We start from the raw sequence: 13434 nt of genomic DNA, 5'->3' as shown, positions 1-13434 counted from the left end.
AGTCAACGATCTGTTAGCAATGATACTAATATTTGCTATGGTCGTACACAGGAGTCTGGTGCACCTTCTAAATGACACCAAACTGAAGTGCAAAAATAAGAAAAGCATCAACTAACCTTTGGCATGATCATATTTGTTTAACTCCAGTTGCAGAGCTTCAAGTGGAAAAGGACAAAGCTCCTCTATCCTGACAACAGCAGTGTTACAGATCTTGTCACCCATTGACTCTCTTTGTTTAAGTATAGCATAATAATGTTTGCCAGAACACAAAACCACTCTGGTGACCCTGTCAAATAGAAGGAGAATCATTGTTTAGTAAAGTAAAAAAAAAACTAACATTATATATCAGCACAAGTATCATTTAATCTACCAGTTATTCATTATTTCTGTTTGTTTAATATCAGAAATTCTCATCTGCCTAAATCCCTTGTTGGATATCATGAAGTGACGCTGTATTTAAGGTGACACCATGCCCTTGTGAAGAAGTGACAAAGCAACATAGTGTTGCAGGAACACATTTTTTGTTCATTGTTGATTTATTTTTACTTGCAATTAGTAAAGGAAGGTCACAATGGATAAACAATTTAACATAAATCGTTTTTGCATGCTTAGCCACCCACCCTTCCTCCCCGCCCCCCTCAGCATCAACACCACAGGTTCAATCCTAATTTCCTTAGTTTCCACCATGGATCTGCCTAATCAATCCATACTCTAGGTTTTACTATCCTCCTCGTACTCTCTTGCCATTGATTAAAGTAGTATGTTAATATCTTTGCAGTGGGTCAAGTTGGTCTAATGGTTACGGTAGTCAATTTCCTCATGCCATTGAGTCATGTGAGTCATGGCTGTCTGTCGCAATTCTACCAACTCACAGTGACCAGTGTCTCCATGTCACCTATGCAGTTATTCACAGTAGGTTTCTTTCAGATCTTAAATGTAGTAATTATACCTCTTTCAGCTGGTATCAATGTTAGAGACATGCATGTGTAAGTTTATCATTATTAGTTTTGTTTTTCACACATTTATTCTCTCCAAGAAGATCTCAAATATTCCAGACTCCTCTGTGGTTTATTTTAAGTGTTCACATATTTAGTGCACAAACACATATTTAGGGTGCATGGACTGTGGCACTAGTCAAGAATCTAGTTATTTTATCTTATGTGTGGCTTGAGATCAGGGACAGGGTAAAGGGCTTATATACATCTGATGTAAAACATTAAATAGGAACAACTTCATTGCACAATACTCAACATATTTTTAACCTGGATGCATACCCTGCTCCATTCGGAAAGTCAGTTTACTTCCATGCATCTTTCCCATCAGGATCTTGATGACATATACCATTTGTAAGTTACTAGCACTTCATTTCACCGTAGTTTGAGATCTGTTTCAACTCATTGTATTCTGGTATCCATTGGGATTCTCTGGAAATGAATTCCAGTTAATTCATGTGCTTTTGCTAGCCTTGTGAAGTGCATAAGTTGCTTCTGCTACCCTCATATCTGCAAATTTTACAAATTAATTTCTGTCGAAGTCTTCAATGTGCTAAACTTGTTCCTACATCAATTTTGTCATTTGGTCTTTCTAATTGGCTGACTAACCATGTTGATGTCACATTCAAAACTTCTCTTACCAATTTGGGTGCACAGAGATGTTATCCTGGTTCCAGTTCTTGAAGGTTCTGGTTTGTCCGAGATAGGGGCGACCCTTTCCGGTAGCGGCATTGCTGCTGACAATGTAACGCCAGGGCAGACAGTGCCTTCCAGAAGGAGACCCCCAGAGATAAAACGCCAAAGAGAAAAACCCTATGAAAGCATGCAGAGACTCCAGGAATGGCAATAAAATTACAGAAGAAAACGAGGCGTGGAGCCAGGAAGGAAAATTAACCAGTAAGGAAGAATCAAACCAGGAAACAGAAAGAGTCCAAGCAAGAACAAAGAAACCAATGGAAATCCAATATGGAACAGGAAGCGTTGACAGGAATGAAGACACACCAGCAGGAGCGAGGAGTGTTGCAACGCAAGGAGATGAAAGATTCAGTCCCTTACATACAGGAAGTGAACAGTCATCATTGGATAGGAAAATAGTAGTGAAAAAGATAAGAAAAGTTGTCATCTAAGAATGTCGTAAGAAAACCATTCCCAAGGGATTCTGGGAACAAGGCTGTGGGATTATGGGAAAAACGCTAGCAGGAAAATAGTTTCCCGACATATGATGGTTGCTAGACTATGTTATTCTGTTTTCCCAGGGGTAAGGTAAGTGTAATATTTCCCCAGTAGTGTATTGCATAGGGAGCCGCAGTTTGAAAACAGGAACTGTGGCGTTCCCGCGATGACAAAGCAATAGCAACAGGCCGCTGCATGAATCCGTGGCGTGCCCGTTATGTGGGGAGACGAGCCGCAGGATGAACTGCGGCCCGATGCTGATTATGTGCAGGTGTCGCAGGACACCCCCTCGACGCGAAGACAGTAACAGTGGGGAGCGGTGTAGAACCACGGCGTGTCTGACAGGAGGAAGGAGGGAACCGCAGCCTGTGGCTGTGAAGGCAAAGGCGTCGCGGGTTGAACTGCATCCCGTGGCGTTGAAGACAGAGGCGTTGTAGTTGGTCCACGATGTAAAATGCTGGCGCTTGTTGTAAAAATTGCAGTCTTATACCTTATTTACTGCACCCTTACTCAAAACTGCCTTCCAACCCAGAAAGAATTTCAGATATGGGTCTCAACAAATGTTTAGCTATCCTGGGGGCTCCAACAGTACATAATTTAACGTTTCCTATAAATTGTCCCACTTTACTGCAAACCTGGGGTGAAACATTGTATGTTTCAAACTATGGTAGCCCAATTCTTTTTCTAACCATGTTTATTTATTGGGTTTCTCTGAGAAAAAGAATCCTACATATTACAAGCAATGTAATCCCATATTACAAATTTTGGCTCAATCTTAATCAATACAGTTTGATTGGAACCACAGAACATATAAACTTGCTGATCTATCTCACGGATGTAGGATAGAGGGACCAGGAAAGGTGTGGACCTGTGGATATGGTAACCTCATTCTTTGTGTGGGTTTTCTTTCGCCCAGCAATATGGAGAGCATGAACTATTTTCAAAGTACTATTATGCCCAGGATATCTAGGAATGGTTTTATCCAGAAATCCAATGACTATTTGGAGATGGATGCATAATATTCCATCCAGAAGGGTCTGGAGAACAAGGGGAAAAGACTGTAAGGAAGATAATCAGTGTTAAAGAGCATACTGTATTAAATCTTTCAACTTTCTCATCTGATCCAAATTTAGGGAAAACACCCATCACTCCTCAGAATGAGCAATTAATAAGTAAGTGTGAGCAGTTTATTAAGCAGGTACCTGAAACTCCATCACAGGGAAGTTAGATTTCTCAATGCTCTCAAAAATAGGCATGTTTGCCACCCAAATGCAGGTCAGATTTGGTAGTGAGGACCAATCCCACTCCAAGAGAGGAAGTAAACCTAGTAGGCTTATACAGAAAGGAGAGTAAAATTGGTGAAAATAACGCTTTCCTATCATTTTATCCACATACAAAACAAACACAATATAATTTTAGGAACTGGAAGAAACATAGATTTCCCCCCAATCAGGGCAAGTTACTGCAGCTATTTAAAAATATCTATAGCTTCACAGAATACACAAGCATGATCTTCTGCTTTCAGGGCAAAAAAAACCTCTGAATGGGTGAACAGGAAATTCCTTGGAGAAATGCTAAAAGTTTTTGGGCTGGGACCTATATAGAGTCCGCATTCAGGCATATTAGAAGGCGGCGTGTGTAGTTCTCGGGATCAACAGGGGTTTCTCCTCCCCTTTGCTATAGACAGAGGCACTAGGCAAGGTCACCATCTGTCTCAGCTCCTGCCACTCTCACCATGGTATTGTTCATAGAGAGAATACACATGAATAATAATATCAAAGGGGTTAGAAAAAAAAATGTTTTATTTAATATCTGCAGATTATGCCAGGGATGAAGGACTACGTGGAAAATGTTAGTCAAATCCATAATTATGCTGAAAACGCTACCACTGCAAAATTAAATCAATCTTGGGGCCCTGTCTATTAGACATGAAAACTACTACATTGGCCTTAGAAGTAAAAAGCTCATGCATTTGAATTAGATTTGGAATCCTTTTTGAAATACCGGATTTCTGAATTTCAGGAACTTTTGTTCCCAACATACCTTAAAGTTTTGGAAAGAATTCCAGCAAAGTGGTCAAACCTCCACTATGTAGGAAATGCATCCCATTTAATGCCTAAAAAGAAACTCATAAGTCTGACTTTTCTGTTCCAGAAAATGAGCTTGTAATTAAGCTGATGGCCTAGGGAATGGGTTGATGGGGAATTCAATGTAAAAGTTCACTGTTTCTCATTTGATACTTTTATTTATCATTAAAAGACCTGGTTGATGATGACTTGGGTGTAAAAACAAACCCCTCTCTTAATTCTATGTCAAGTAATAATTACTATGAAATGACAACCCAAAAATATCTCAAGATTGAAGGAACTGTATATAAAGGTTATAAATATAATGGGATTATAAAAGTTAACAGGGACAGACAGTACTCACGTTATCCCCTCATCAGGCTTTGTAGAGGTCACAACTGTGGCTGCTAAGAGGTAAAATCTAAAGGATTGTGTTGAAAGATTTAGATGCTTTTGTCTGTGGTCATGGCAACTGCCACTCGGTATTAACCTGTCATTGCGAGTTTGTTCCATCCCATCTTTATTTTGATGATCGTAGGGCACCTGAACATACTAGAGCGCTCTACAAAAGTTAACAGCATTCTAAAAGGATAGACAGAAAAAAAGATTTTGAGTTCATATAGGTAGTGGTTAGGAGATGATAGGGCGTTTTTAATAAAGGCAACTTTGTGCAATTAATGTGTAGAAATAAGGTGTAAGCTTAAAAAGAGAAGCCACATTTATAAAGGCAAATGGGAGCACTAGGCTCCCATAGCTACATATGTCAAGTTGGGAATCCTTTAGGATGCAGTTTACTTTTCAGTTTTTTTCCTGACTTTAGGTCAACATTCTTAGTAATGTGAATAAGTGACGAATTCAAAGACAAAGTGTGTTGATCCGGTAGAAAGGACAGTTTTTGCCCCTCCCCTTGAGGCCTAACCTATTAAATGCAACAGAAATGTAGTTAAAATCTTAGTCAGATGTTTGATTGAGAATAAGATTTGTAAGTAGAATATGTGAGAAGGAGATGATTTCATTTGTGGAATGACAAACCTAACCATGAACTGTTTTGTCTTTACGAAGAGAGGCAAGCGGGAACCAAACCACGATTTGTACAATGTTGTTGATAATGGATATACAACACTTAATATTTCTAAGCCTTTTTTTCAAGACAGTGTAGATGGTGGAAGGTATCCAGTCCCATGAAGACATTGTGCCCCGACTGGCTGAAGAGTTGGATTGTTGCAACATTTGTTTTAGTTGTAGATATCAAAATGTTATATTAGTGCGTGTTCCTAAGCTAGACACAGACAACATCCTCTCCACACGCTCTCTAGGGATGCTCCAAGTGTGGCTCTTCTGCCCTTCACCTGTGGGTCCCTGCTGAATGTCAGCACTGTGCGGCTGTATACAGGAGAGAGCACAATGGAAGATGTTAAATAAACGGGCAAGTGCTTATTTTTAGGATAACTGAAGTAAAAGAAAATAAGATGTCCTGCACAAATTAAATTTAGGCACATTCATTTTTACAGACATCTTCCAACAAACGTGTAAAAATACAATGAGTTTCTAAAAAGTGTTTTTCATTAGCATGCAGAAGTGTTTCATGCTAGTACATCAAATTGCATTAATGTGTTGAGAAGTATTTTTTTAAAGTGATAGTTTTCAAAAATAGCACATATCCTGAATTCATATTTCAAGGTTCTCTTATATGTAATCATGAATAAAAAGGAGGAAAAGTGAAATAAAACAGTTGCAATTTGGTCACGTGGGAAAGCTGGGATTGATCCCAGGTTTTCTGTTTCACATTGTGCAATCCTATTTCATTCCAATTCAATAATCACAACACTTCCTGTTTACACTTAACTCTCCCAGGATAGCGATAGCAAGCAAAGAAGTCTTACCCCACGGTGTGTTAGAGGGATAGTGAGTCAGATACAGCATAACACAGTAATGTCAAATCTATGACTCTTCTACAGACTAGGGGCTTAATTTAGAGGGCAGTATGACAGGTAAACAACCTTGACCCCGCCTCCATCACCCTGCATGTTGTTACAAAGCGGTTGTTACAAAGACAGCGTTGTAACAACGCATACCATTACCCCGCAAGTCATAACGATGACTGGCAGAGGCGGAAGAATGTGTTGGATTTAAAATCCAACACCTTCCCTAGTGTCCACACAGACTGGAGTTGGAATAGTAAATTATACTATTCCAAAATCCAGCGCCCCCCTCGGCAAGCTGTTGTTAAGACTTGCGGGGTAATGGTATGCGTTGTTACAACTCGGTCTTTGTAACAACCGTGATGTAACAACATGCGGGGTAATGGGATGCGGGGTCAAGAGGCATATTCGTATGAAATTAAACCTTCAAAATAACTCTGTGACTCACTTACTACACCATGTACATGATTTGCTTCCCCCTACTCCCACACCTCATGATCCCCTGGCGCCACCCACCCTCCCGGCAAAGCCCCACTCCTAACCAGCTGGCATTAATGCAGCCCTAAAGCACACCACAGACCATTCTTTGTGGCCCCTGGGAAAATGTTTGTGAGTACCTATGCTCTAGATGCTCTGACCTCTAAGATCCAAACCTTTGAAGCTCTGAGGCTTTATTAATTTATTTTATATCTTTTTTATTGACATTTTCTCATTTTAATCATACGACATGAACAATGCATAGATACCATGTATAGTTACTTTCAAGTGCTGCGATATCCAGTACAGTACTGTATAAACAAATACGTTATTCAACAGGATACTGAGAGAAGACTCGTGACAGTGTCTGTATAGAGGGCGCATCAATGCCCGAGAGTCTTACCACTGAACAGTCTTTAGGCATTTCAGACATTGTATTTCCTAGGACAAACTGTGGGCATAGGGTACTACAAAATGAGGACAACTTAATCAAAGGAGGGGTAAGGGAGTAGCTTGAGATCTGCTGCCATATGTGGTATAACAGAGTGGACCAGCCCTATCAGGGCTCAATGACAGTGACATTATGAAGCGGGCCACACATCTCTGGAAGGCGGCACTAGACGCTTTGAGGCTTTATGCTTTCAGGAAGATCTCTGCTATATTTCTGAGACTCCACTGAATTTCTGAACTTCTCTTCATGAGAAGCACTTATTGAATTGTTCAAAGTTTTATAATTTCACCTCTTGATTTTAAACAATTGATGGGTTTAAGATATTTTCCTCATCTAAATTAATTAGAATGAGGAGTCTACTTTTATGGAACACGCTTGGTCAATTATTCTGTATTGTATTACTGATGACTTGATTACTTTGTGATGACTAATAAAGAAATATTTACTTTAAGGGAATAATAAAATCCTTTAAACACATACCATAATCTCATCATTGACTTCTAATAATTGGTCTCTGTGATTTGTAAATAGAATGTATATTAGCAGCTCCTGATTAATTATTTACCTATGGCAAAGAACCGTAGCTTTAAGGCCCAGTAAAACCAAGGACTTTATTTCCAGATATGTTGAGACGCAAAATCTGAATCATAAACCAAATATTTATTAAGGTCTCATGCTCTACCAAAGTTGGTAACAGGATGGATTACGTAGTGAGAAAGAGGAGCCCATGGTAGATAAATGCTCATATGCCGAAAACCTGAGTTTGAAGATTGACAGGGTGCAGTTTTTCAGAGATATTGGCAGGGGCTAAACTGAAGGTATGAGTATTAATAGGGTCATGAATAGTGCAGGTAAGTAAGATTTGCTTTTATGGTTACCCCCACTTTTTGCACGGTGTTATGCTGTTTCTGACTTGTCTAATTGGGATACTGCTAATCAGGACCCCAGTCTCTGTTATTTCTCCCCTAAATTGTCTATGGTAAGTACTTAGGTACACCCCAGATTGGCTACTGGTGTACCCTTATAAGTCCCCAGTATATGATACCCAGGGCATAGGTACAGCAGAGGTCTCCCATGGGCTGAAGCATGTATTATGCCCCTCCATGAGAGACCACTCAAATTGTGACTCCAGGCCTGTCATTGCAGCCTGTGTAAGCTGGTGCTAGCCCCACTTACAACAGATTAAGGCTTTCCTATATCTGAGGTCACTACACTTGAAACCTATAAGTAATCCCGAAGGCAGGCCTTTCAATCCTGAAGGCAGGGAGCTCGGTTCTAAGTGTGAGGGTGCCCCTGCATGAGCAGGGCACCCTTACAAGCTTTGGAGTTCATTCTCCCGGGTTGTAAGTGCAACAGCCATTACGACATATAGAGTGGCCATGCGTCATTAGGCGATGACCATCTCATAAACTGGCTGTAACGAACCCTGTCATGTTTGGTATCAAACCTGTTGGAATGATACCCCCACACCGTAAACAGTGTACAAGGTATGATTCCATACACTGTAAAGCTCCTCCAGGAGGCTCTCAGTGCTCCGGGTACCAGTCTTCCAGAACCGGACAGCAAGCTAGGGCTGCTGCCGACCAGAGACATGTTTCCGCCCTCCTGCTGCTGAGCCAATCTCAAGCAGGAACAATAGATATCCTTTCACAGGGATGTTTGACCACCTCTCAGACAGGGTTTAGTGTATTGGGCCATGCTGGGGGTGCTTGCCAGCATCAGTGAAACTGCTTGAAGGGCCCATTTGGTGCCCTCCTTGCATACTCCACTTCAAACCAATTCAGGAAGCCGTTGCCTCCTGTTCTGGCGTGAAACTGGACAAAGGACATAAGGGCATCCTCCCCACTGTCCGGCCCCTCCTCTGGGAGGGACCCCTGAACCATCCCGACCCTTTCCTTAGGGTACTTAAGGGATTACCTGTGGGTGGGTCCCAAGATTCATCGTGGGACAAGATTCAAATCAAGACACCACTTCATCTTCGACCATCTGGGCACTCTGGACTTCGCTGGACTTTGCTCTGAGCACAGAGACTGCAACTGGAAAGACTCCTACTGCTCCTGGTCTTGTCGTCCCGCTCATCTGCTGCATTGTTCGTGCCTGTGCTCCATACAGGCTCCTTCCAAGGCCTGTGAACATCCAAGACACCTGAAGGAATCTCCCTTGAAGTGAAGGAGTGACTTCCCTGAATCTGCAGGCACTGCAACCAAGCTGACTGGTGTGCTGCTCCTGGGCTCCCACAGATTCCTAAAGGTTTCGGCAATACAGGTGGTTGTTTTACAACTCCCTTGAGGCCTGCACTGTCTTATCACCGAGTTTGAGGCCAGTATCCCTCGTTGGAACTGCAGAAACCAAACACATGTGCACCGCGTCGACTTGCCGTTGCCAAGGTTTGGTGGCTTTCTTCATCAAAGATAATCGGGCTTCAAGAAGCTCCAGCCTCAAACATCTTCTACGTCCAAGATCTTCGTCCTCACTGCATCTCTTGCACCGTGGGCCTGCATCTTTGGTGAGCTGCTGGAGGTCCTCTTAGGACTCCTGTGCCTACGGCCTGTGGGTCCTCTCGAGGGTCTTCTTTGACTCCAGTGGGCTCCCTTGATTGCTAGGTCTTACTCCAACTCCCCTGCTTGTGGTGAGTCACTTGGACCTTGCTGGTCCTACCTCTGCATCTTTTTTGCTTGTCAGGTTGTTCGCGGTGGCCAAGGCTTGTTGGAGCTCCCGATGGACACCGACCTTTCAGCTCTCATCATCTGGTGTGGGACAACTTGTGAACGGCTCCTGGTCTTTCACAGCGTCGCCTGGTCCACACAGCTGCAGATCCAAGGTCATTGTCAATTCTCCTGCATCACCAGATATTGGTGAGCAGTCGTCTCCTGTGCCTCCTGGTAACTCCTGAGTGGCATAGACTCTGCCCCCTCTGCTTGCAGGTAGTTCTAAACTTGAATCCACCCTTGGGTTCCACAGGACACTTTCACCTTCTTCAACAGCAGCATCTTCTTAAAGTCCTCCAGTGAGTTTGACTGCAGTTTCCGACGTCACTTCAAACCTAGGCACCGGGCTTCTGTGGAGTAGGTATCCAGGTTCCTAGGGTACTCACAGGTGGGGTGGCTCTCCAACTTTCTGTCTTCCACTGGGTTTCTTCAGGGTCTTCTGGGAAGAGTCCTTCGTCTTTAAAATTGCAACCTCGACTTACCTGTTGACTTTAATTGAGTACGCACTCGTGTTCCCACACTGCACACGGCCTCCGTGGGGTTCCTGGGTGCTTACTTCGGGCGGTTCCTTGAGTCCCCAGCACTTCTACGTCTCCTGGGTACAGTCTTGACTCAAGTCAAGATTCACATCCCTCTATTTTAGTATCTGGTTTGATCTCCCCCGTGTCAATCACTGTGTATTCATGATACTTACCTGTTTTTATTGCAAAGTATTGCGTGCATTGTGTTATAGCTCCATGTAGGAGATATCATTGTGTGTTAGTGAGTGTCTTATAATAAATACCTATTTTTATAAATACATGGTGTGGTTCTTTTTCACTTAACCTATACCAATAAGATTCAGATCTGGTAAGGAAAGCTGCTTTACAATCCTTCCGGACTAAGCCTGATGGCTGCTCTGCACAGCTACCACAGAGAGAGCTTTCTAAGGTTGTCTAAGACCCCTAAAATCACCACATGGGTTGTCTGGATTAGTACAAGGTACTACAGTTATATAAGTGAGCACAATATACTAAGCCAGCCTCCTACAAATAGAAATTTGTGTTGGTAATTTGTAATTTGTAAAAACATTGATGTGTTGAATTGAATTAATGAGCTTGTGATCCGTTGATTTTCATGTGCTTTTGTCAAAAAGGATACGGAGATTATCGGACTAAGAAATATTCTAAGACCACGTGATAGAGAAATGAATAAAGAGTAGATTTTCATATTCTTACCTGCTAATGTTTTGAAGTGCAGGTCATTAGACATCGTTGACGGCGCAATTGAGATAGGGACCATAACAAATTGTTGTGATTGTAGTAAAATTGATCAGTGTTAGCAGAACCTGATGCGCACAGGTGACACAGTGTTAGCGGAACCGGATTCCACAGGTGACTCTGCACTGATTAGGTTATTTCACACTGGCCGAGTTTTAATTGGGGTGCTTCAAACTTTCTTTTGCTAGATGAAAAGTTAGAGGGTGTAAATAAACCAAAATTCCAGTTGTTGAATTATCTTAATGATTTCTTTAGAAGAAGCAAACTAACACTTATTTATGTTGCACAGAATTTTAGCATTGAAGTTTTGTGTCTGTACAAAAGGAGGGTGAAGTGCTGCACAGAGAAAGTTGTGACGTCACAATGTGCCACTCTTGAATTGACTGTTTACTGTGAAACACAGTGCTGAGATTGCTTAGGCAGTGTAGAGAGACGCATTGCTATTGATTGGTTGGTTTACAGAGTTTGCTGAGATTGGAAGAAAGGGCTTGCTGAAGCTGACGTTTACGCAACAAAATCAAAACACTAAAGGTTTGAAATCATGAAATTCTTCAAAGCGATTACAGGTATAATTAGAGGTGATTTGGCTATTGCTGTTTGGTAATGTGAAGGGACAACTCCTGTGGGTACGCCTGCTTACCACACGATGATTGAGGAAGGGTTACACACATGGCTATGGTTTGACCAATAGTGCAATATCACTGAAAAAGGTGGGTCCACTGAGTTTCCCTAGATGGGGTACCTTTTGTTGGACTTGGCTCTTTTGCAGGATCATCCCAGAACTTTTTGCCTTCCTCCTGTATTTGTTACGACCTGTTGTTGGTGGTTTTATGACTCTGGGCACTTTATCACTGTTGATCAGTGCTAAAGTGCATGTGCTCTTTATTGTAAACTTGGTAAGATTGGTCTACATATGTTTGGCATATTTAATTTACCTATCAGTCCCTTGTATCCCATATACCCAGGGCCAGTAAATTTAAGTGCAATGGTGGGCTTGCAGCGCTTCTTGCGCCACCCACCAAAGTAGCCTTTCAAACCTGTCTCAGGCCGATGTGACGTGGCATATAAAGTAATGATATGTAGTAAAAGGGGAGTTGCAGAAGTGACAATCCCCCCTAAGGTAGGCCCTAGCTAGCCCTATAGGCAGGGTGCGGTGTAGGTAAAAGGTAGGATGTGTACCGTAACTGTGTGGCATGTCTTGCTAGTGACAAACAGCCTATTTGGTTTCTCACTGATGTGAGGCTGCCCTCTGATAGGTTTGCATTGGGGATTCCCTGATATGTTCTTCAGTGGTAATTTCTGACATGAGAGGGGTAGCGTGATCAAGTTTGGTATGTTTGGAATAGTAGTGATAAATCCTGCTAATTGGTGAAAGCAGATTTATTATTACTATTGGAAATGCCTCTTTTAGAAGTGGGCATTTCTGTGTGCTATGTGTCTTTGTGCCTGCCTGATGCATTTTAACCGCGTGGTTCTGACTGACAGGGGTGAGGAGATGTGTATTCACTCCAGCCAGTCCTGGGGGGGGGAGTTATAGGGAGGGGGGGCGCGTTGAGGTGGGTCCTGCGCTGACCGGATGATTCAGCACTAGGTTGAATAGGCCTGGCCTGCATTTGGAGTAGTGGGAGGAGTTGCACCTGAATAGGACTGTGCCTGCCTTCCACAATGATGGCTCTGACCCCCCTGTGGTGTCTTTGGAGCCAAGGCTTACACTAAGAAAGAAGGGAGTAGTGCACTGTTAATTTACATTTTTAAAGTGCCCCCAGAACTGGTTTAAACTGGGCTCAGAGCCCTGTGCCAGGGGAGAACAAAGACATGTGGACTATAAATATTGGGCCTGTGACCCCATGTTTGTTAAGCTGGAAGAACAGAAGAATAGGACTGCTGTGCGCCAAGAGGTACCGCCATCTGGGACTCCTTACTTGTGGGAGTTAACTTGCTGCCCATTGGGCAGCTGAAGGGACTGCTGCTCTGCTAAAGAGACCTAGTGTGCTTGCCTGCCTGTGACCTGTTTTATAGGATTTACCAGGGCTGTGCGTCTGGCCTTGGATAAATTGAGCCTGGGCTGAGTGCACGCTGGAGTTTATATGCCGGAGCCGCAGGTGTGGGCGCATACTACAGTCATGCGTGTGGAGCGCTGTGCCTGCACACCAGAAGCGCGTGAGGAGCGTTTTTTATCTGCCCTGCAGCGCGTGCCACGCTGCACTATACAACTAATTCCAGAAGGGAAGGCCTGAAAAGTAACCAGCTGGCACTTCTGCTGGTCCCGGAGTTCTGGGCTGAGCCTCCAGGTGGCGGTGGAAATTGGAGGCAGGGTGGCCCCCGCATGGTCGCCGTAGCGACATGAGAGCCGCGAAGGAGACAGGTCCTGCCCTCTTGTTGCCAG

At 43.0% G+C, this 13434-nt stretch overlaps 1 protein-coding gene across 1 annotated transcript in view; it reads right to left on the bottom strand.

The window, feature by feature from the left end:
* DHTKD1 (dehydrogenase E1 and transketolase domain containing 1) overlaps nucleotides 1-13434 on the bottom strand; it is a 1328309-nt gene that overhangs the window by 147819 nt on the left and 1167056 nt on the right. The window contains exon 15 of the mRNA XM_085652869.1: nucleotides 117-286. Within this exon, the coding sequence (XP_085508995.1) occupies nucleotides 117-286 (170 nt within the window). The remainder of the gene's footprint in view (nucleotides 1-116; nucleotides 287-13434) is intronic.

Source organism: Triturus cristatus, chromosome 4_1 (genome assembly GCF_964204655.1).
Source record: "Triturus cristatus chromosome 4_1, aTriCri1.1, whole genome shotgun sequence".
Taxonomy (NCBI): Eukaryota; Metazoa; Chordata; class Amphibia; order Caudata; family Salamandridae; genus Triturus; species Triturus cristatus.
The sequence above is the reverse complement of the archived record's forward strand: the minus strand, read 5'-3'. Positions and strand labels throughout refer to the sequence as shown.